The sequence below is a fragment of the Paralichthys olivaceus genome, chromosome 19, assembly GCF_024713975.1.
Source record: "Paralichthys olivaceus isolate ysfri-2021 chromosome 19, ASM2471397v2, whole genome shotgun sequence".
Lineage (NCBI taxonomy): Eukaryota > Metazoa > Chordata > Actinopteri > Pleuronectiformes > Paralichthyidae > Paralichthys > Paralichthys olivaceus.
Genome location: NC_091111.1, coordinates 11755883 through 11780845, shown reverse-complemented (window position 1 = coordinate 11780845; position 24963 = coordinate 11755883). Strand labels below are relative to the sequence as shown.

Sequence of the window (24963 nt, the reverse complement as noted above, 5' to 3'; positions counted from 1 at the left end):
CTTCTCTCCCTCTCTCTCCTCACAGCAGAGGCGCTCGGTCCTCCTGGAGTGCGCAGCAGATCCAGACTGTGTCACGCTGGATGATGCGCCTCTTCTAAACCGCTGCGCTCCTGCGTGACGCTTCAGCACCGACCGGGGCGCGATGTCTCCACACACCTGGCTGGATTTCGCGGTGGCCATTTGTTCCACCCGCTGCTCCCTTTACTCTGCGTCGTAGCGCGTCTTGTGCTGGGAACGAGATGTTCTGGATGTATTTTCTCCGGAGATTGTAAAAAAAAAAAGTGGAGGAGAAGGAGCAGCTCTCTGAGACCATGTGGAGGAGAGAGGACGGGTCCCTTGGTGCGAGCACTGGAGGCAGAAAAAGACTCTAAGAGGATTTTTTATTTTATTTTTCTGCGCTTTCTTGAAAAAAGATGCTTCGATAGAGAGAAGAGATGGTAGAGAAGTAAGTGCTTCAACAAATATTTGGAATTCAGCACCAGAATAATGAAATTTAAACAAAGATTAGGTAATTAGTGAGTTAATTGGAGAGGAATTTTGAAATTTCTTCTTCCTCTTGCACAAAGTAATCTTTTCGTGATAGTTTTATTATAATTTCTCATTATTTTTATTACATGTATGAGCTTCATTTCTCGTCCACAGTAACAGTTACATAACTCCACAAATATATGAAATTCATTTCTGTTTGATGCGTTTGCTGCGCATGATGGTTTCAGCTCATTATTCGTTGACTGAGCCTCTCCATAAGTTGTTTACGGTAAAATACTGGCCATCGGGACCTGATGGGGTGATTATGTAATTGTATGTAGTGAAGCAAGCTGTTGGGAAAACAGGACTGAGATACAGACTGTTCAATTTTTCATGAGCCTCCAGTCAGTCATGCTGTTTATTTCCCCAAAAAGCAATAACAATATAATCACTATAGTATTTCAGCTGCAGTCCTGTAGGAGACATGTGCTCCTTTGATATGTGTGGAGTGAAATGATGTTGGGATCATCTTTTATATACAAACTTAACATCTGAGTAGTCAAAGCAGCATGATTCCCATTGTTAGATCAGGCTCATAGCACTGAAGTCATGATGTGACCTTTAACGTCAGTGTTGCACAAGTACAGGTTCTGAGGAGCTGTTGCACACGTTGCATTAATGAATGAAACCAGCAGCTCCATACCTCCTGCAGATCTTTGCATGTTAGTGGCGTGACGCTGTTCCACTGGTTTATTGCAGGATGGGATAAATGAGACGAGAGAAATTGGCTGGACAGTAATGATACAGAAGATTTTGGCTCCTTGTGGTTTTAAACAATTCTTTTCACTTTAGGTTAATAAATACACCTGCTTGCACAGTGTATGTTGGACCTTTGGTTTATTTATTACGAGTGATAATTATATTTTATACCCTAACTTTGTCATATATTTGTGACTGAAAATCATTTCCTCTCCTTTATTTTGAAGGGGAGGACATTAAAAAGCCATGGTTACATTGTAACAATCAAGCACTATGTTTAAAGTTCAGTGCTAAACCAACTTCCTTCAGTAATTAAATCATTATATATGTAATCATTCTCTTTAAAAGAGCAGAAATGCAGCGTTGTAAGATGTGATAAGGTTGCTTTGGTTAATCTGGCAAAACAATAATGATTTGGTAAAAACCATAGTGATGTGATGAATGAGTAACCCTGTGGTGAGTCTCTTGTTATGGAAAGAAATCAATTCCACATTAATCAGTTCCATCCTTGCAGTGGCTGCACCTGACCTTCTTGACCCCAAGTCTGCCGCCCACAACTCCAAGCCTCGCCTGTCCTTCTCGGCCAATCCTGTGGTGCTGAACCCTCCGGAGGATGAGTGCGACACCCGGATTACAGTCATGAGGTGGAAAACAGTGTCCGCGATCTTCTTCCTGGTGGTGCTCTACCTAATAATCGGGGCAACGGTGTTCAGGGCTCTGGAGCAGCCGCACGAGAGCTCCCAGAAACTGGCCATTCTTGCAGAAAAACTGGACTTCCTGGCCACGCACGCCTGCGTCAACTCCTCCCAGCTGGAGGATCTGGTGAAGGTAGGTGATAGTGTTCATGTCTCCTCTGAAGGAACTGTTGATTGACTGACTAAATGTCTCAGGTTATATTTTCACACCTGTCCATTTCTCTGTTGGTTTGTTTGTGGGAAGAAAGATAATGCAAAAGCACCTGATGGATTACCACAGAACTTGGCAGAAGGATGCGGTATGGGTCGGGAGAGAACCCAATGAGTATTAGTGTGGAAAACAAATTTGGGCCACCTATGGCACCTTTGGTGTACATGCAGTATTTCTATGGCTGCCTGATTCAACCTGATTTGCAGGCTGTCAATGACTCAAACAACTGGTTTGTTTAAACAGATTTATTTTGTTGCACCAGAGGCTCTCATGATTTGACATCTCACTTCCTGTTTGATTACAAAACCTCATACACTCTCTTTCAGCAACCTATGAACAAATTTAATTAAAATAAACTCACACTGAATCTAAAAACAGAATGTGAAATAAATTGTTTCGACATTCATTCATTTTCAATTTAAAAACAAAGAATACAACTCCACTATGAATACCAGAGATGAGAGAGGAGTCTCCTAATGAAAGAGATCCACTGGTTTAATGGCTTTTCCTTTATCGATTATTGGACTTCATCACCAATCAAACCTGTCAGGTTTGATGAGCAGCGTTTCCTCTTGAGGACTCCAGTTATGTTAGACTTGATGATGATGATTACTGCTCTAATGTGCCAGAGCTGAAAGGTCTTTAAATCCCTGTGGTTTATCTGTTCTAGCAGCAAAGGGGCCTCCCAGTCATACACTGAGTCCCTATGCCAAAGCCTCCTCCACGCTCACTATTGTCTCACTATTATTCACCTATATACTGAATAAAATGTAATTATTGTTTGTTAATTTCCCTGGATATGAGACCGATATTTCCATCCATGTCGTCTTAAAATCAGTCTTCTGAAGATTTGGGTGTATGAGGTATTTTTCCATCCTCCCTTGATAGTGGAGGTATCTTGGCTCGAGAAAGTAAAACTGCAATTCTGTGATTGGTCAGATTGTAGATTGAATATGAATAAATCAGATGTCACAGGTGAAAGCTATGTTTGTCCTCTGTGTTGACATTCAGTGAAATAAGTTCATGTAAGTGGTGACCATGCTAAAACTGACACATGCTGACAATTTTGAGCTTCTAACTGAATAATGTTAGGTCTATGTTTGCAGAGGGGGCTGTTTTTGCTTGAGATTGGATGAAGAGCTGGCTGTTTCTTGGCTTTGAGAGGCTGAGTTCATGTTAGAAGATGGTGTTGATTCCTGTCCTGAGATCTGTTAGATAACGTTCTCTTGTCAGAGGGGACTTAATGACTGTGGATCCCTGGACAGATGAATTTATGGGGCTCTTAAATCCAAACCCCTATTAAATCCATTTGTCAATTTCATTAATACACCATAAAAACGTTTCTTATGAAGAATGATAGCAAATAATACACATGCTCACGCTTGTCATTAGTTTTTTCATTATTTGCTATTGTAATCAGACCTTATCTTTTTTGTTACCCTTGGCAGCACATTAATTGCAATAACAAAGTCCCCATGATTGTTTCTATTGTTTTCACTGGTAGAGCAAACATCTTAAGTGGTAGAGATTATTTATGGTTGGAGGTAATAACAGTATGAACAGCTGAGTCCTCAGTGCTCTTTGTTTACTGCACCACTTTTTTTTAGCAACACTCGCACTGTAGCTCCAGGGATGATACAATATCTGTCTGTGTTTCCACTGCAGCAACTTCTCCAGGAACAAGGAACCTTTGCAGGGACTAAAACCTTTGCAGGACTAAAACTTCCAGATACCTTTTGTTAAAATGTGGCTTCTGTCCACCACCTCGCCCTGAAACATCTTAGGAACTATCGGATTGATTATAATGAAATGTTGTACAGATGTTGAAGGCCCTAAGGATCAAATCTAGTCTGACCACTCATCTAGGAAATGATGGGATTTGTAGCAAATGTTACACTTAATACCTCCATGTTGAGGTAAATTATATTAAATTGGTTTAAACAAGGATTTAGTCTGCTGTGAAACAGATGGCGAAGGTGTGGTATGCCCCGGTAAGACCCGTAATAATGATATTTTCACTTAGTCAAATGTCAATTGATGGCAAACTGTCCTCTGTCTCCCAAAACGTCTTTCAAAGTTTTTTGTTTTCAGAGAAGGTATCACTCCTTCTATTATTGACCTTTCTGCTGAATCAGAGTGTGTCATTACAGCTTCCAGAAGAAAAGAAGTATATACACACAGGATAGCTCTGCAAAACTAACAGCAGTGATTGCTTGCTCAACAATTAAAGCCAAGGAACATGAGGGAAAGGGGCCTGCACAGAGCATTTAAAAAACAAAATGTTGTCTTAATGTCATTAGGTTATTAAGCTTATGAGCCTGGTTATAAAATAACAATACTAACAAAGAAACAGCTGTCTTTTAAGCTCCAACTAATTACTTCTCTTTTGTGCTTCAACTCAGGTTTCTCCCAGTCTTTCTTAATTATTTATACAAACACACACACACACACACACACACACACACAATCAACCTTTGTATTCTCTTGCTGATAAAAATCCTGTCAGCAGAGTATTGAGGAGAGATGTCCTCTCAGAGGGAGTAATTTAAAAAAAAGTGAGCGATGATGATTCTATCTCTCCTTGTTTGTTGTGCTCAGCTTAGACACAGCCAACGTGGTCTTCACATTATCCTGTCTTATCATTTCTGTTGGCCGTAGTTTGTTTGCATACAACTCAGTGCCAAAACGCTGAATTAATATGGCTGCTTTGGCTTGGAAACAAAGGGTCTAACTGAGCCAAGCCTGTCTGATGGTTTGGTTTGCTAAATGATTATTTCAGAGGAAGAGTGGAGGCAGGGTTTCAGAATTCTGTCTTTGAACTATTTCCTTTATTGTATTTGGAAATTTGAAAAGATCTGACAAAAATGCTTAAATGTTGATTAATTCACCTTTGTACAAAATGCACCTGTCTGTGAATACATTTATTTCCTCTGTGTCCTTTGGGGGGTCTCATTTTGGACCTTTTTTACACATAAGCTATCGGACAGTAACAGTTGCCTATTTACACAACCAGCAGACACAGCAGAACATCATGTCCTTGCCCCTTTTAGTTCTATTCCTGTCTCCGACAACAATTCAGAAAAATTATCTGTCTCTATTTTGTGCTTGAGGCTTCACTGTGATGTTTGCCAGTGAAGCATTTGAAAACTTGTCATTGAGTCCTGACTGATTACAACCAATCAGGAAGTGAATTCCGATCATTGCATCTTGGTTCTGTTTCTGCCCGTCCATCCCACAACACAGCCTCAGAGTTTTCAAACTAAAATGGGGCCAGTAGCGTATCCAAGCTTCTCTGTTTTAGACGCTTGAAAATGCTGAAGTAGCATGGACATAAATTATGCAACAGTGATGTGTTTTAAAAGCTTAACAATGTCTTATAAGGGTACAAGTTGTAGACCATAAAACAGAAACAATGGACTGAAAGAAACTAAAACTCTTTGTAGGGCTGAAGAAAACTGCAGCACTGGGTGATAATTCTCTGCAAGCCCCTTGTAGGTTTTATTAACTATTAACAGAAGTTATTTAAGAACCACAAACAAAATATCTTTCATCTACATGGTTTTGAACAAATAAAAAACATCTGTATGGTTGATATTCTGAAATTAGTTCAACGTTATCACCAGACAAAAAGGTTCAGTAATGACACATGTTCAATGTCAGCATTTCTGAATTTCGCTCTTTCTGCAATATGTGTTTATGTCAAATTAGGTACAGTTAAGATGACAGAAAGACACCAACCGCTACACACTGTTATTTTTGCTTTAGTGACACACAGATTACAACATCACACTGTTCAACAGCATCAGCCTTTATCTCTCCACCTATTGACCCATCATGTCATGTTCACCTTGTGTCATTATATTCGTGCCTGTTCCGTCAATTTCCAGTCCATTATTTGTCCATTTGAACACTCGACCTTTACGGCTTTATCACGCTCGACAGCCATAGGTTAATGAGAACTCTCTTAGTTTCACCGAGGAAGATGGATCATTGCAAAACACATCCTGAAATTGCAGAGACCATAAAGTGTGTGGGTGGGAGTGTGTGTGTGCACAGACTCCAGTTCAGGAGGACTGTGTGTAGTGTTATATACCTCTTCGTTTTATTTCTTCTCTGCTCCTGCAGGTGTATTGATATGAAATATAAATATTGGAGAAAAGTCGTGCAGGTTTTCACAGACCACTAGACCTAGATCATTTTTATTGGTCTCGAGTAGGAGAAAATATCCCACAAATACAGAGGGGAATAAAAGCTTTAGTCCAGTGAAGTATTCCTCTGCAATTTATTAAATAATCTGAAGCAGTGCTGGCTGCTCCTCTGAGATCTCAGAGCGTTTGTCTCAGTAATGATACAGAAAATCCACTCGCACAAAAACCCTTTGTCTTTCTGCAGTGGACTGAAGTCAGTGAGCCGAAAAACCCCAAGTGAGAGCAGGCTAACACAACATTCAAAGAAACTGACCATCCATTGGCCTTGCTAGGTTTCAACTGTAGCACAGCACATATGCAGTGTATAAAGACAGTGGAGGATTTTCCACTTGGGAAGATTTACCACTCAACATTTGTAGGACTTTCTGAGATAGTGGGTCAACCCAGGCAGATCTGATCAGCAGACCACTGTCTTTATGAAAAACCCTAAACTCCACTCTGGACTTTCAATTCTGTGTTTTGCCATCATACATTAAGTGAGGGCGACTTCAAAAAGGAAGGTTAGTGAAATATTTAGTTTACCTTCATTAAGTTTTGTCAGGGAACAAGCAGTCAAAGAACTGACGAGCACAAGATTACCTTTTAAAAGATGGGATTTAGTTCACTCTGAAATACCAAAATGCAAAGGAGCGACAAAAAAAAGGAAAATAAGTTGATCATCGGGCTCATTAAAAGCGGTCTCCCAATTTCTACTCAAAACAACTGACCTGACAAATAAGGCAAAGGGGAGACATATAAACTGGCTGATCCGACCATTCGGAAATGATGAGGAGGAAAACAAATTGATATCAAATAAAAGTTTATACAAAGAAACCCCATTATCCCCCATGCTGATGCAGCACTTGGTCTGGTCCATTTAACTGGGCCTCTGTATTTAATCAGGCTCCACCCTCAGCCACATCCTTTGGCCAAACCAGGAAGGAGGACTGGAGCTGCAGAACACGGTAACGCAACAGCAAAGAAAACTGAATGAATACAACAAACAAGGAAAAAACGGTGTTAACTATGTGACTAGAATACAATGTGAGCCAAAAATACAGCAATAAACAAGATTTTAACCAAAAATGACTTCTTTTGTTTAAGAAATGACAACTGACAACTGATGTGAGTGTGTGTGAAACCATATATCTAAACTGAATCCATATTGATGTGTGGTGAGACAGAGAGAATTTTACAATTGACTTTAATTGTGACTGGATGTCACACGTTTCCAAAGCTAATAAATATTGTCTCCATTTCATTTGAACAAACCTTGTAAATGTCATTCTAAGTTTACATTCTTACACTGTGGGTTAAGCAGCACGTCAGGGGCAAAATAACTCATTTTCAAATGGTATTTTTATGGCATAGACCAGGCTTGTGGGTTCAGGGCCGCCTCATGTTTTCGGGCTAATGCAACGCTGCTTAAATGTTTCTTTTATTTCTATAATGCAAAACCCTTTAACATATGGAGAAGCCATTGTTGCGCTAATGTCTTGCTAGTTGTTCAAAATGCTTAATTTAGTCAGGGAATCTTTATCAGTTTTGCTACATCAGAAAATGTGTATTGGATGCTGGCGTACAAACTAGATGCTGATCCTCCAGTGTGTGTCTGAGCCTCAGCTCCTTATGCCTGTGTTTAGGTGTCAGTGGGTGTGAGAGGCTGTGCAGTGGTGTGTGTTCCCTCCAGCTGTTGGCTTTACTCCTCTTCTGTCTACTGTCATGTCAGCTCAACCCCTGAGTGGGAAAACATGTTGCTGTTTTCTTCCCTGTGCAGCCGACTGGTGTCTCAAAGGTTCGTGGCACGCAAAGCTTTAATGCTGAGCCATGAAAACGTGCGTCACACCAACTATTCTCACCTGACATACTCACAATCAATCACTAATCACCATCACTGTCCCCGTCAGACTCTTCTTCTGGGGTCAGATAGTTAGTCTATCTTTTAATAATGATTTACAAGATTTTGATTGCATTTGGTTTTGTCTTCATTAAACAAAATCTTCAATCTGCTAATGTGTGGTGTCTTTTTCTGTCTATGCAATATTTCCTAAATGAACAATTTTTCCACTTTGAAAAAGTATGTTGATCATGCTTGTGTTATTGTAGATTCCAGTGGGTTAACACAAAGCTGTCTTATGCAAACCTATGGGGCCCTATTACATCTGGCACCAAGCAGCACCAAGTGGGACACTAGTGCCTTTGCTGTTGTCACTTTTCTTGCCCATAGCCTGAGTTGCATAAACAGAAAATGTACCTTGCTGCTTACTCTATAGATACAGTTTGCATGTCCAAAAATGTGAGCGCTCGTTGACTGTATTTTTATAAAAATGAGGATCGTTGACCCTCTAGAGTTAAGCTCATCTTTACATGTGACCACAATGTTTGTTTAAGCAGATAAAACATGCAAATGTTAACTGTAAGTCCGGAAGGTGACAGGTATGTAAAACATCTCTTGTATTTCATTAAGGTGACAGACGCTCCTCATGGTTTCTCTCAGCTCTTAATTGGTTTTGGTTGGATATTTTTCTTGGCTGTTGCTTATTCCCTAAGAAATTGGATGCACACCGCTGGTTTTCTCATGTTCTTTCTGCCTTACATCACTCTCCCTCTGAGACAGACTGTGCACTAACTTTTTCTTTGTTTTTTAAAATTTCTTTTCCTGCTCCAGCAAGTCGTTTCTGCAGTTCGAGCGGGTGTGAATCCATCAGGAAATTCATCCAATCAGACGAGCCTCTGGGACCTCAGTTCCTCTTTCTTCTTTGCTGGAACTGTTATCACCACCATCGGTAAGAAAAAGCAATTTCTTGAGCAACTCAGTTGTCTTTCTTATCTTTGTAGACTCCTGATAACACTTGTTGCGTAGAAAGATATTTCAAGAGAAGAAATGCTAGAGTGGGGACATGGCATTTTTGACATGACACATCTCTGGTATAACAAAATCAGACACTTATTTTACAGATTGTTCCTTATTGCACCAGGATACTATAGTTCACCTGCATCAACACTTTTCTTTGCACTTGCTACTGCTTTAACAAAAACAGTATTGAAATATAATTCTCAGCAAGAAAACTCAAGTTTTTTTCCCCAGAGACATAAAGTGTGTCTTGCAAAATACCCAGAAATGCAAACAGGAACATAAAGGTCCAAGTGTCCTGCTCAACCAAGGACACTGACTAAAGAGCTTGTTCGAAACTTGTTTGTTTAAACACCTTGTGAAGCTTTGTGAGTGGTAAAAATATATTTCAAATTACTCCTGAAATGTGTCTCAAGGGTGAGTTGCTAAGATGTTCTCTGGAATGCACAGCAATAAATTTGTCTTTCACTATAATAACAACAATAATAGATGTATCTAATAATTCCACATGAAGAAATATCAGCTTCACACTTGGCATGTATATTACTAAGAGCCCAGTGAAGTGCATTGGTGAATTTGGTGTGATTTGGACACGCTACACCTTCAACACTAATAAACTAAAAAAGGCAACCAGCGCTCTGTAGCAGTGGCTGGGACTCATCTACGCAAGTGAAGTTATTGATCATGATAACAGCTCGATCGCAACATCAATTCATTCTCCAGTTCGGGTTCTGAGTCGAGTTCCCGTGACTAAGTTACTGCAGTTCACTTTTTACAGAAAGAAAGCTTCTAAGAAGCAGGTTATAGAACGGCCGCTGCATAATAGTGATGATGCTGATAACTAGAGGGGCGCTTGAAGAGAGCACACCTCCCCTGAGGCCAGCATCCTTTCTCTGTGTGTTATTGATCAAGATCTGTCTGTTTAGTCATCCTCCACCCCTCCCCAATGTGTCATGGAAATTGTATTAGTAGTTTTTCAGTAATCCTACTGACAGACTGAGACATAACCTGCTTGATGGAGTTAACAATAATAATTCCTGGATTCATAGACAGATATTCTGTTCATATAGAGTCGATGTGGAACTGGCAGATGAAGCAGCAGTTTGACAGGTTTTTCTCTGAAACTGTTTCATTGAACAGGAACTGCAGCCCGAGGAGCGTAAAGGGATCTGACACTGTAATATGAATATGATTGTGAGGGTCCTGTCCTCATTTGGTCTTAAGGAGTTCTTCTCCATGCTCCTTTTTACACAATTACTCACTCTGTCACCTCCAGCTGTAGGAGCTCACTGATCTCACACACACACACACACACACACACACACACGGCTTGTCTGACAACTCATGTGGCTCTTTCAATTGGACCTTGACAAATTGGTGTGTTTTAAGTGGGCTGCTGGGCTCCATTTCACATTGCTAGCAGCCAGGCAGAGCTCAGCCTCCATTTAGAAAATGTAATACCTTTATGAAAATTGGGCTTTAAGCGCTCCAGTTGGAAAATGTGTTTACTTATTTTTTAGATGATCAGATCTTTTACTTGCTAAGCCAAAACAAATTTGACACATTTCTAACATTTGCCACGCTGCATTAACCACTTGCTTGTTCCTTTGCTCACCAGTAAGAGATTAACTGGCGAAAGCAAAATGTTACAGCTTTGCATTAAAATAGTGTTTTATTTTAACTTCTGTACTACTAACCCTGTATGGAAGTGATGATTGCTGTCGTTGTGTGGCCTGGCTCAGGTTAAATCCTTTGAAAACAAATGCATCGAAAATAAAACTCATAAGTGAAGAAACAAAACAAATAAATGAATAAATGTAGAAATGCATGATTAATTTGTTTAAATAGCCTGAAACTGGTTTGCAGTTTTACTTGTGGAAGGTTCCAGCCTGAAATATTGCCTAATTATTTTTTGTAGTTAGCTGCTGTTTTGGAGCAGCAAAGAAGTGATTTCTTGGAAAAAGAAAATTGTGGATGTACTTTGACAATTCGGCATTTTTGGAAGTATTGGAGGCATTTATGATGCTGGTTTCGATATTGGAACATCGCTCACCTAAGAATCAACATGTTCACTATCTGTTGTTCACAGGTGCTACTGTGATTTATAGCTAGTTCTTTGAATAAGGCAGATTTACTGTGGATTGACTGAACATACAGTGATGTTTTCCCACAAAGTTCACTGCGGCAGTCTATTTAAAAACCACAGCTCTCAAATGTTTGCAAAGTGAAGGTGCACAGAAATGGAAAAGGCTTGTTAGCATACACAGCATATAATTTTCTGCCTGTTGGTAATCACCATCATTTTGTCTGGTACAAAATGTTCTGTCGCTGATGCTGCTGTGCAACAAAGTTTACAGAAGAGATTCTTAAATAATAATGTCAGACATTACAGTTTACTTCTATTCACCAGGTTTTGCTCACTTCAGCATTAGGTGGAAAAGCAAAAATATAGATTTCTTTGTTTCTTGAAACTTGGTGGATTCGAGCAGATTCAGTATGGGGGCAAATCCAGGATTTTATTTTATTTTTTTCATATTATCACCTATACCAGGAAATTATTCATGAATCTTGATGAATCAGGCACATTTATTGAACTGATATTTATGAGTGCATGTAATTTAGTGCAGCTTAATTGAATTCAAGGGGACTGTTGGCTCTTGGCGACGGTATCCCCCCCACTTTTACCTGACAATGAACTGAAATAACTTACATCTTATTGCCTCTCCTCTCTCCCTCTCTCCCCTCTCCTGGCAGTAAAAGTTACTCTCTGCACTTCATCATGTGGGGCTCCTGAGTTATGTCTCAGCAATTCCTGCTGAAACTCACACTCCCCACAGTGTATAGATCAAAACAAGTCTGTACGGAATAATAATTATGACTCACTTTTATAAACCTTTCCTCCTTGGACTCTGTCGTGTCTGTTTCCACGGTTTTATTTTAATATTCAGGGTGAAAAAAAAATACTCTTGAATCTGTAGTCCATTTATTTTCAGGCATTTTTAAATAAAACCATACTTTCCCTATTTTTTCACTGCTCATGTTTTCATACTTAATGTCCATAGAAGGCTGTTTTACTTTATCATTAATATTATAGAGGAATAGGAAATTCCTCTTGTGAATACCACATTTCTATTCCATTGTGTAACAATGATACCTTAGGTGTTCATTAATATTCTTATATTATTCAAATATGAGTTGTTAAAAACAAGACAAAGCCAGTGCAGATTCTAATTTTACATTTGTTATGCAGCGCCACTGGGAGGTCTTAAAACGAATAATCAGGGATCCTGTCCGTGTTGATCGGGTCGTGAAATTAGACTTGATTGACAGTTCTTCTCACATTTAGTGTCACCTCACTGCAGAGTGAGACTGTGAGGTCATTAGGAGGCCACCTGCAGCTCCTGTCCTCAGACTGATGACTGCAATAATAAATAAGTGGACGGAGTTCATAATTCAGATGCTAATTAAATGCTAAATAATACATCTCATGCAGTCAGGTTTATGCACTGAGAGGTATACCTTGTTTACCAGGATATGGACCAGCATACACCCTACGTCTGCTTTTTATAGCTGCACATGATTCTGGGTTCGTAGATGAAATGCAGTGATGGACCTGTGTGTCTATATACAGACTGTTGTGTCTTTTCATTTTTGTTTGTTTCTTTTTTAGTTTTCCTTTTTGCTTTGAACAGAATGTGAATTAAAAACTCTAGTCTGACTCAGACCTCCATCTCTTTCTAATGAAATTCCTCAAAGCTGTTTTTTAGATTGATGTGTTCACAGTCAAGCTTTGTAAGAAGTTTTCTCATTTATCAAGTTTATTTTAAACTCATGTCATCTTCTACCAGCTTGGATGGAACTATAATGTACATTAATGGTAAATGGGCTGCATTTATATGGCACATTTCTACTCTTATCGACCACTCAAAGCACTTTGCAGTACAAGTTGCATTCACCCATTCACACACACGCAGACACTCACACAGCTCTTTGATTTCACTATCACACACTTTTCACACATTGTTGGCCCAGCTGTCAGGGGCGATTAGGGGTTCAGTATCTTGCCCAAGGACACTTAGGAATACTGACTGGAGGAGCTGTGGATCAAACCACTAACCCTCTATTTAGTGAAGACCTTCTTTTCCTCCTGAGCCACAGCTGCCAATAAAAATATATGTATATACTTTGCAAAGGACCACAATTCCCAGAACTGTCCCTCAGCGCTTTGATACAAGACACTAGCAAAACTTCCTTGCACTTTTAGAGGAAACAAAGTATTCATCAGGTCTCTTCCCAAGGACAAGTTCAAAACAGAAAGGATGGAGGAGTGCGTAACATGCAAAGTAAGAAAAATAAGACAAGAAAAATTCAAATTGATGGCAAAACATATTCCTTCTTGAAGAGACTGCAACAGTAAATTACAAACATATTTATTTGAAGCTGCAGAGAAACGCAGCATTCACAGGATATAGTTGCATCATCAAACGGATTTATGCATTCAAGTAAATAACAATGTAAATAGACTGTATTTTATTGTCTCCATTTATTTCTATCATCCACAGGTCACATTCACTCATTCACACCCTGCTATCACAGTTGTTTGGGGTTCAGCATCTTGCCTTAAGACACTTCAATATGTCAGGGACTTGAACCACACACCTGATTCGTAATAGACCCGTTTATAAAAAAACAAATGTTCTCAAAGACCCAAAATGTAAAAATGTTGCTTAGCAACTATTTCACTTGATTGTTATACAACGTAAAAGTTCTTAATATTGCTCATCTATTTTTTTTAAATATTTAATTGTATCTCTGTGTATTTATATGTAATCGTATTTGTATGTTTATTTCTATCATCGTCTTCTTTGTTATTACTGTCTTTGTATTTGTTTGACCCTGGGTTGGGGGAAGAATGGGATCTCATAATTGTTTTAAACAGAATACATGTCTGTATTTTGCATAGTGGAAAATAAGAAAACAAACAGAAGTGCAGCACATACACAGATTTGAAGTAAATAAAGAACTATTCATTTATAAATACATACCTTTTGCCTGATGGACTAATTAACTCTGTCTGTGTCGTCTCTCAGGGTTTGGGAACATCTCTCCTCACACAGAGGGAGGTCGGATCTTCTGTATAATCTACGCTCTGCTGGGGATTCCCCTGTTTGGATTCTTATTGGCTGGTGTCGGAGACCAGTTGGGAACCATTTTTGGGAAGGGCATCGCCAAAGTGGAGAAGATGATAGTGGTGAGACCCCTTGTCAACTCTGAGTGTTTACCTCTGTGCAATGAGCTGTTTTAATCAGATCGTTTTAAAACTCAATTATCCAGGTAGGACGAGGGCAGCTGTAAAATTGTATTGCCGGAGATGTTCCCATAAAGTGCTGTGATATCCAGGTGTCAAGGTTACAGCTGCGTAGTGGATGAGCAGTCGGTATTTCACCATGTGGAAAACGTTTTTTAAGTTTTAATTTTTTTTTATTTGGTTGCCATGTCAACACAGCCCAGTACAGCTTGTTCCAGTAGTGGATGCTCAGTTCAGTACAACAAGTTATTTTAGAGTCGTATTTCAAAAATCTGCTTTTTTCATTCTGCCTTTTTTAACTGAACGTACTCATATACGTCTGTTTATGGCACTGAAATACATACACAAGCACACACAGCTCAGTGCATCACTCTAAAATAATGATGTTAGTCCTGGCAGCCACGTTGCAGGTCACACACTGACCTCTTTTCACATACAAGAACATACAGTATCGTTAGAAGGCACTGTTGTTCATTCTGAGTCTCAGTGAACTGTGCAGGAGAGTCTGGTTGATTGTTGGAGGTTTGGCTTCTCCTGAAAAACCAATGCAATCAAAAGGCTGCTTGTGCACAAGTCCGATATCTGACAGGGACAGTTGCAATCAAGGAGCATCAACCACCGAAGAGTAGAATAAGTGCACCAGACTGTAATTGAATGTAAAAGCTGATATTTGTTTTTTCTTTATTAGAACTTTACCATTATTTATGAAAGCGACAGTGTAGCTATTTAATAAATTGGTATGTAATAATAAATCACAAAATCATTACTAACCTTTTCCATATAGATGAATGGAAACAGTGTGCATCATTAAGAAAACAGAGTAAAGAATATGCAGTAGAAGAAAACAGGCTCATAGAGAGAAAATGTAAAATGATCATCAAATAATCAGTTGGAGTCTTAGGTTGAGATCCTATAAATGCAGAAAGGAAAAGATGATTGTTATAAAGGTATTAAAGAAATCTACATCCTCAGTACCTGGTCGGCTTTTGTCCTGAAATAAGGAGCAGTTACAGTTGATTTGAGAGTTGGCAGAACACACAGACGTGTTGGGAAAACTGCGACACTGTAATTAGTTTCTGAATATAACACTGTCGAGTGTGGCTGTGAAGAGGTTTGAATGGATTCCTGTAAAATGGCAAGCAACTCAAAAGGTGAAACAACTGATTATTCTGCTATATGATGAAGAATCTCTACAGTCACACATACATGTTAATGACATGGTGAGTAGCGTTTGACATCTGGAAGTTTCAGTGGGCTATCAGGGCCATGGCATACTCATGCCTGTGTTGCACATGTGATTGGTGTGTGTATCGGTGGGACCTCAAAAGATGGCAGCATTCATATTCAGGATCTTTTGGCTTAATTTCGGGATAGTGGGAGGAGGTAGAAACGCATTGTCCATCTTTACATGCAGGTATGATCTGGACCCACTCAGCAATGATACCTGGGCAATAAAAGAATCACGTCACCATTTCATTATCGTACGCAAGTTAATTTCCTAAGTGTCTCATGTTCCTTTATAGCTTTTGTAGCTTGTTGTGATGGCTCGAAGTCCCAAGACAGCAGCAAAGACTCAGAAAACGACCAACTGAAACCAAATAAAAACTAAACACTTCGACTGTGTCATTGTTGGCTCTGTGGTCTCTCTCCCCGGAGACGAGCTGAGTGGTTGGCAGCTTGTTTGAACAATGGAAATTGATTAACTGTAGCAGCCGCTGAAATCTCTGCAGTGAAGACACTGCCTGAGAATCCTCCTCATTAGCCCCTTAGAAAACATCACTGTTTACTCTTCACTTTATCTGCTCCTGTAAGGCTCATTCCCTGTAAACTGTACACTGTTTTCTACTCCACACCGCGAGGACATGACAGACAGACTTGGTGCTCTGAGGCCTGTCTGCCCCCCCCTCGAAAGCACCAGGCTTACATAACTCTCATAACTGGGGGGGGGGGGCAGAGCAGGAGACACAGGGAACCAGCTGAAAGCAGTCACCTCAAGTGGAAGGGCAGCAGGGGGATTGGCAGCCCACCGAGCACACTAAGTGCTGAATATGTGATGAGAAAGATGGAGTGCAGGCGTCACCTCGAATGAAAATCCTCAGAGTTACAGTTGGAAGCACAGATTGTAGCTGTGATGCATCCGTCAGTATACATGTTACTATGACTGCTTGTGAAATATCCAAGTTATTTGATATTACAGCAAATGCGTGGTACGTCAAGTCATGTGCAGCTTTTTCAGCTCGAGTGGGCGAAAAGTTATGTCAAATTAACTTGACAGCCTGAGGTTTGAGGCGTTAGAAAGCGGATTGAGTGTATTTCTAGATGGAGGTTGGCGGAATCGCGAAGAAAATCATGTAGGAAAATCAGAGAGAGAAATTCAGAGAACAGGTTGTGCACTACAAGAAATTGAGACCTTTGGATCAAACAGAAAATTTTTCATTTTGATCATTAAGCAAATGTTATTTTAATGAGATACTAAAGAGATTTCCGCCAAATTGCGAAGTAACACAGACACATCGACTCTATTAAAATTCAAACCTATTCCCCGAATCTGTAGCCTCTGCACCCATGTCGAGCGGGTGAGTTTCTTCCAAGCCTTTCCCTCGTCTCTCTCGTGCTAATTGGTAAAAATACATTTTTACATTTTCCCCACAGAAATGGAAAGTCAGCCAGACGAAAATCCGCGTCATCTCCACGTTGGTCTTCATCCTGTTCGGGTGCCTCATCTTTGTGGCGCTGCCGGCCGTCATCTTCAAGCACATCGAGGGCTGGAGCACCCTCGAGTCCATCTACTTCGTTGTCATCACCCTCACCACTATCGGCTTCGGGGACTTCGTGGCTGGTGAAAAGGGTCATTTGATTTTTTGTCTTTGAATTCACAGGCTGTCTTTCATCTGTTTGTTTTTATAGCTGAGTGATTCCTGGTTGAGTGGCTCTGACTCAACAGATGTTTGTCACAATGATGAAACGTCCACAATCATCCCATTCAAATAATTACAGGATACAATAATTGATTTTTCTGATCTCGTTCAACAAGAAAAACTACATATTCCAAAATGCTGAGCTATTTCTTTAATGACTGACCCTGTGGCCTCAAGACCTAAATAATATGTATTATTTATAAATTATATAGAGTAGGCATAAGAGTATATCTGCAGAGACACAACGATAGGGGAGTGGCTATATGTGCTCCTTTTTAGTGAGTGAGCGAGTGGTTAGTTTTAGCTTGATGTGACCTGCTTGAAAGTCAATAGCTGAGATAGCCAGACATCTCCAGACCAAATCACATTTCATTTTCGATTTCCAAGATGCCGTTATCAACAATTGCAGAGCAAAATGCCCCTGGACACAATCGGCTGGAACGACACAGCAACAGAACATGTGACGCAGCAACAAACACCGTTAATGCAGCGGTTTAATCTTAAATGTAACGTCCATTTTATTTCATTTGGTAGATCAGTCATCGTGTTGAACCTGCTCCACTTTAGATTAATGGTTGTGATCGGTCCGACCTGTCTCAGGATGGATGGGAATCTGTCTGAAAGGGGCGGGGGGGGGCCCAGGGGGGGACCCATGTGCGTGAGCAAATAAATGAGTTCACTGACTGGTCTGGTTTCCAGGCGACGACAAGAGGGGCAGATGGGAAAAAACAGCTAGATTAAATTATCCTGAGCAGATCTAATGATTATAGATTAGATAACAGCAGCTCAACCCAGGTAGTATATTCATCAGCCCGGACCTGTTAGTTAAACTGGTGCTGTGATGAGTGGTTATCTAACCACACAGTGAGCAGACGGCCTGTGCTGCTTCATCCCTGCTGATATTTTACGAATCGATCCATCGGTACAGAACATGGTCAGTGATGGACGACATTTACACACACTGAAGGTTATGTTTGCAGCTGGATACGACTGATTTTATTTATTTCGGTAGAGTAAAGTAGAATGCAGTGACTGCAAGTTTACAGATATATTCTTATCTAAATCAATATCTACTCCCATGTCTAAATATCACAGAAAAGCCTGAACTCAGTGAGAGTCTCAGGGAGCAAAAATCTCTCCAATTTTTAGCATATAATGTATACGTATATATCAGAATATTTTTATTCTACAGTATAGTATAGTACAAAACGGTCCTGCACAGAAAGCTCGGGGACACAGCAGAAAGATATGACTGCCCACTAAGTTAAGGTATACAGGAAAACAGGGAATACCAAGGCTCACTGTGGAAAGACCTGTATTTTTATACCTCTGCGCCAGTGACATTAGGTTTTTTTTTATGTTTGCCCATCCGTCCCATTCTCATGAACGTGATACCTCTGACTTCATTTTTTTGGATATTTCTTGGGTTCTGCAGGTGCCTCAGAGAACAATCCAGACTACCTGGACTATTACAAGCCTGTGGTGTGGTTTTGGATCCTGGTGGGCCTCGCATACTTCGCCGCCGTGCTCAGTATGATTGGGGACTGGTTCCGGGTCATTTCCAAGAAAACTAAGGAGGAGGTACGTGGTGCTGTTAATATTATACCTGTATATAGCCTGTAGCTTCAATATTATACATGTACAGGTATATTACATGCAGTATATAATAACTTTGACAACTTATTCCCAATTAATTCTATGGCAGAGACTAAAGGGCAGACTTCCTATAATAACTATACCTCATCAAATCAGTTGCAAAAACATCCTGTGTTTATTAACTTCTATTTTTTTTTCAATTTTTCAATTTCCACATCTGTTCCTGGCCAGATGACAATTCACCTGAATCAATTAAGGAAATCTAGAGAGTTCTTTCATGGGCTTCACTAATCGAAAAGCAGCTGAGACGTGGCTGAGGCAAGAGCTGTCAAACATTCCTCTGGTCAAATAAATGGATGTTTGCAAGAATGAACTCCATTAATTATTGGTCCGTTGTTCGCAGTGAGGTTATTTTTTTCCATTAACCTATTCTGTCTGCCATCAAAGAATACATTAGAAAATAGAGACAAGAATTTTGTGCATTTGTGGTTGCTTATTATTTAACAAAAAGAAAACAGGACTGCTTTCTATTGTTCGAATCCTTTATTCCACACGCACATGCAAATTAGTAACAGATAACTTAGATGGTTTGTGTCTTTTTGTGCACATCACTGTGTATGGACAAATGTTCCAGTGAGTATTTCATTGATTTTCCTCAGGCAAAGGTCTGAAATATCATAATATCTTATCATTGCTGTTTAAAGATGAATATGTTTCCTGATAGGTAATAATTAACATACAAGTATTTCAGGAGTATTCAATTAAAATTCCAGTTGTCAACATCTGAGTGTTAAATTAAAGAAAGTATAATGCAATAATATGTTGAAACATTCACTATCAGATCTCACATTGAACTCTTTTTTCAAGAAATAATGAATAACAGAACGTTTTTAGAATATATTAGAAGATAATATAATTAAAGCAAATTTTAGATTTAAATTAATTAAGTTTCACTTTCTCTTTTTGGTAAAAATTGACTACTTTTCTCTTTTTAGAGCAATATACATTTTTTACTTATCTCTGAAGGCTAAATATTCATTGATTAAAATTGAAATGCTGTCAAAATTCAACAATCCTTAATAATTTGTTGTGGGTCAATATAGGGCGGCATTTGGGTTTACACCCAGGTGACTAATCCACCTATTAGTGACCTCTGCAGTATTTTATGTACTCAACAGTACATTTACAGTTGTTTTACAACACACCTCTGGCTTTTCTATTTCCAGGAAACCCACTGGTGGTCATTTCTTGAAAATCAGCGGGCACAAAACTTAAAAATGCTGCTCAGACAACATTATATCAGCCTGCAGGCATTAATGTTCTGTCTTCTCTCCGCAGGTCGGGGAGTTTCGGGCTCACGCAGCTGAGTGGACGGCGAATGTGTCAGCAGAGTTCAAAGAGACCCGGCGGCGGCTCAGCGTTGACATATATGACAAGTTCCAGCGCGCAGCGTCCATCAAGCGCAAGCTGTCATCCGAGCTGGGCATCAACACAGCCCTCAACCAGGAAATGACCCCTGGCAAGAGGACGCTGTCGGCCAACCTGTACGAGGACAAGGAGGGTTACCCCAACTTGACTCTCTCACTCAGCCCTGTCCCGGGGGCCCTCACCAGGAACGGCACCCTCTACCTAAACGGCCTCAGCCCAGACTACGCCGACCGGCGGGAGATCGCCATCATCGAAAATCTGAAATGAGGAGCAGAGTGAAAATGAGATTCAGAGAATTGAGTGAAATGCACAATACACACTTTTTTGTGCTTATTGACTGCGGTGGTAAGGCTGATGAACACACATGGTTTAGAGTGATCATCAGCTCCAACAACTGTTTGATAACCTTGAGTGACTCAAACAGACCAATCCTCATCCTCTGTACTTTCATGTGTGTTTTTAATACTCAGACAAAATCCTATTGGGTGCGATAGAGGTTCACAGGTTCCGTTCATTCAATGGAGTCCAACATCCGCGACAACATGATCGACAAATCCGAAGCGTGTCCTTGACTGGAGTTTCACCGTCTTCTCTCTGAGCAGGAAGGTATTTAAAGCCCATATTGAGGTAGCAACACACTGAACTTCATTTTCTCATGTCGCCTGTAAACACGGACACAAACACATTCACCCAACTCAGAAAAGCAATAGACACACGTGTGCTCATCTCCTGTTCTATTTCCAGTGGCCCTGAAATCTGCATCAGATAAAGAGGACCCTCCGATCGTGGCTTGTTCTTTTAGTTTTTTTTAAGTTTAGAATTCTTCCTACAGTGTGAATTTATATGCCTTGTCAGTGTGCCCTCACTGCAGAGATGAATGTTGACGTTCTCGCTCCTTCACGACTGACATTCAGCTTTTCACCCTAAGGAAAAACCCGCTCGTGCCTTACTGAAAACCACACTGAACATGTGAGGATGGTGATGCATGAAAGACTGTGTCCGTCCACTCATACTTGTTATATGTGAGCACAGCAGGAATAAAGTAGGAGCCATCATGGGGGAAAACAGTATAAAGAAGAGGGAAATTAGTTTGATCATCTTGAAATAAGATTAATAACTGTGGCCTCTCTGTCTTGCAGGTGTGTTTTAGTTATTTACTGCCTGTCCTGATGTGCTGAGATAGTTATGTTAACCACACGGTGCCAGGCTCGCTGATCAAACCCCACTCTCCCCCATACCAAAGTAATGATCCTGCATTTCCCACAGAGGGATAAAAGAGGTCTTCAGCCTCATCAAAGGGATCAGGAGGCTTTCTGGTACTTCTAAAGATTTCCTGTCCTGTGCGTTTATAGAAATTCAAATGGAACCCACTGCTCAGTTTTTGGTGCGTTAACTGTCTTTTTTTCATGCATGCATGTATCGCACCATAGTATTGAAAGCTGTGCGGCTGTGAAGCATCTCTTTACCTTCCTGCTTTTCATGATGGAGGGAGTTTGGTAATAGTACTTCAACTGAGATCCATTATATCGTGCCAATACTGAATGTACGCCATCAAAAAGCTTTATTTACTGTATATATCTATGTATATCTATAGATATATAGAGAGACACAATTATCACTACAGATGTGTTTGAATGGCATTAGATAGAAACAGAGTAGCTGCTTTGAATAAATTCCTCTGCAGCTGAATTTGTGTTGATAAAGATCATGAAAACGGCAAGAACCTCACTCTGATTAATTGTATTTAATCTTCATGTGGAGTTTTAAGCTATACGTTGGTCTAATATGTGTTATTCATGGTTCATGCCGGATTGCGTTTGATGCTGTTATGCAAGGTCGTGGTTTCTCCCAGCTGAATGGTTTGGGTTGTTTGTCTTATCTATGGTCTTATTTAGCGCTTTCATGCAGCATAATGTGCTGTAATATTCAATACATCGGACAGTGCTGTTTTCAGTTTGTAGCATTATGAAGCACATTTAAAATACAGTGCATCTCACAAGACAGTTTTTCATGTGGCAACCCAAGTCTACTTTATACCTTGTGTCTTTAATTCATGGGGGATAGGGTGATACATTTACTACATGTGTGTTTTGCAGTTCGCTTCAGAGCATCAGCCCTGAAGGAAAATAAATATGTCCTTGCACCAGCAATTTTTAAATTAAAACATTAAACCTTAAATTTATCAAACTAATGAGGTTTTAAGCTTTTACTATTTACACTCACTGCAGTTTGCAGATCATAATAGATGATGGATATTTCCCACAGTTCTAAACCTGATTTATTATCTCCTTAATCTGAGACACATGTATTTTTCCATGTGTGCACAAATAAATGAAAGTAAACCTTACGGATGCTTGAACTTGATTTAGTAAATCACTATTATGAGATCAGCCAGTAGTCACAAATAATAATAATAATACAAATTTAGCAAGGGATTTACAAATAGCTGGTGCAACCTAATCCTGCCAATTGTAAGTGCATGTTACAGTTTCTCTGCTTGAATCTTGGTTTTCTTTAAAAGGCTCAAACATCTGCTCTGCCACCTTAAGCACAACCGCTGATTTGCGCTCTGACTTTACTGTAAGGTCAACTGCTGTCATGTGCAATCAAGTCAAACAGGGTTCACAGAGAGACACTGCAGAAAGTAAGAGTAAAGATGTGGGACTAAAAATAGCATCATGCCATTTTAATGTGATTGTGAAAAGCAATCAATATTATAAAATCACCTACTGTATGTCATACTTGCAATACACAATGTGCTGAAAACGGAGCGTGAAATGTCAGGCCATGTGAGGCCACATGCCAGGATGCGTGTGCATTATTGTGTTTACAGTAAGTGTGTGTGTGTGCGCGTGCATGACTGAACGTGTGAATATTGTGTGTGTGCGCACTGGGGTCTGAGGAAGCTCATTTCATCTCCACCCACTCAAACATTTTCACGTGGCAGCCTCTTCCTTTCCCAGGGTGACAGTTTTTAATTAAACCCACGGCTCATGTCAACATCCCAGCCCTAGCATGTTGAATGTATCGCTCCATTCACAATGGAAGAAATGAGCCTCATTAATGAATGTAAGGGCATTCATGATTTAAAGTTGCGATGTATGCGTAGGCAGAGCAGCTCAATTAGTGATTAATTATGTGGAGTCGACTCCAGGCTTCTTAAAGCCACTGGCCTTTAATCATATAGAAAAAGATGGTGCCATTAAAGATATGATGACAGAGAGGGGAATCATGTGGTTTCAGAGCAGTCGTTATAAATGTGCATTAGTGGAATCAATATCCATGTTTTCATCTTTAGTTTGATTTGGTCATTTGCCTCAAATGTATGCATGATAATGTTTTTAAATTAGGACCATTATGTCAAGGGACATCTCTAACGTTTAAATTTTGTATACAGCCACTTGTAGAACTTATAAACATGAGCGGTAATGTACACACATGCACATTTTAGAATTGTATGATTTCCACAGGTGTTGCATGCTACTTTTAAGTGTAACTTCCAGTGATTATAGATCGACGAGTCTATAATCACGAGGCTCTCCTTGTATGGCGACTATGTGTTTCCAGTATGTCGATATGTTACTGTGGGTATGTCACCTCAAATCACTTTTCAGGTTTAGAATAAAATTTTCTATTCAAAAACACTGACGATCACTGTTTTCTTCCTAGTTGATTTTCTTTTTCAACAAATCCAATGAAATGACCAGAGTAAAATGGGTCTGTTGCTCAATTCACTCTGAATTCCCCAGGCTGTCTGTGGGTTTCAGACAATCTTTAAAAAAATATCTCACTCGTGTACAGTTTTGCTTCCGATAAAAAACTGTAGTTTTTAATCATCCGTTAAAAATAGTGCCTTTGTTGTGGGATATTTACAGCGGCAGGATAACTGTGCAGTCACATGCTCCTCAGAAGGTCCCACTTCCCGAGTTGCCAAGTTGTCGTTCCTGTTCTTTGAAGTCTGATTGTGAAAAAAACATGGATGCTGAACACACACATAATCCTAAAAACATCTGTTCGCATTGAACGCAACTAAATCAGCAACCCTACTACTCATGTACCAACATTTTCACAGACTTTCAGAGTTGTTGTTCCAACATGAGGTGGCGTTCACATAGTTTTTTCCAGGGGGAAACACATTTTTCCGATTATACCAACAGCACTTGAATGCATAATTTCCGACATTTTTCTGCTCTTGTGAGTATTTCAGGCAGCAGGATGGTGCTGATGGGAATAAACAGAGGAAGAGGTGACCTGCTGCAGAGGTTAGGTACATATATATATTTTAAGTCTATATTATTTTAGATACGTAGATAAAACTTGTTTGATGAATCAAGTGTTAGTCTTGTTTTTTTCATTGGGTTTGAAGACTAGAACATTATGAGCCAGTGTCCTATACAAATTATTTCTGAAGACTTTCTTGTGCACAGAAATAATATTGTAGTGATTTTAGTCATTTGTTATTGTGAATTTCATCATAAGTCACTGATTTTTCTTTCTTTTTCTTTAATTATGCAGCCTTTTCCCCAGATAAACAACTTG

The 24963-nt window shown here is 39.8% G+C and overlaps 1 protein-coding gene across 2 annotated transcripts; it reads left to right on the top strand.

Moving 5' to 3' along the window:
* kcnk2b (potassium channel, subfamily K, member 2b) lies at positions 1-24068 on the top strand. 2 transcript variants are annotated; one of them, XM_020097819.2, is made up of 7 exons: positions 1-445; positions 1742-2055; positions 8989-9106; positions 14265-14425; positions 17135-17321; positions 18836-18981; positions 20335-24068. In XM_020097819.2, coding segments are annotated over exons 1-7 (1284 nt in total). In that variant the 5' UTR covers positions 1-444; the 3' UTR covers positions 20692-24068. The 2 variants fall into 2 exon arrangements, with proteins under 2 accessions (XP_019953378.1, XP_069371309.1); XM_069515208.1 differs by having other exon boundaries at positions 6-445; positions 17135-17330.
* Positions 24069-24963: the final 895 nt, after the last annotated feature.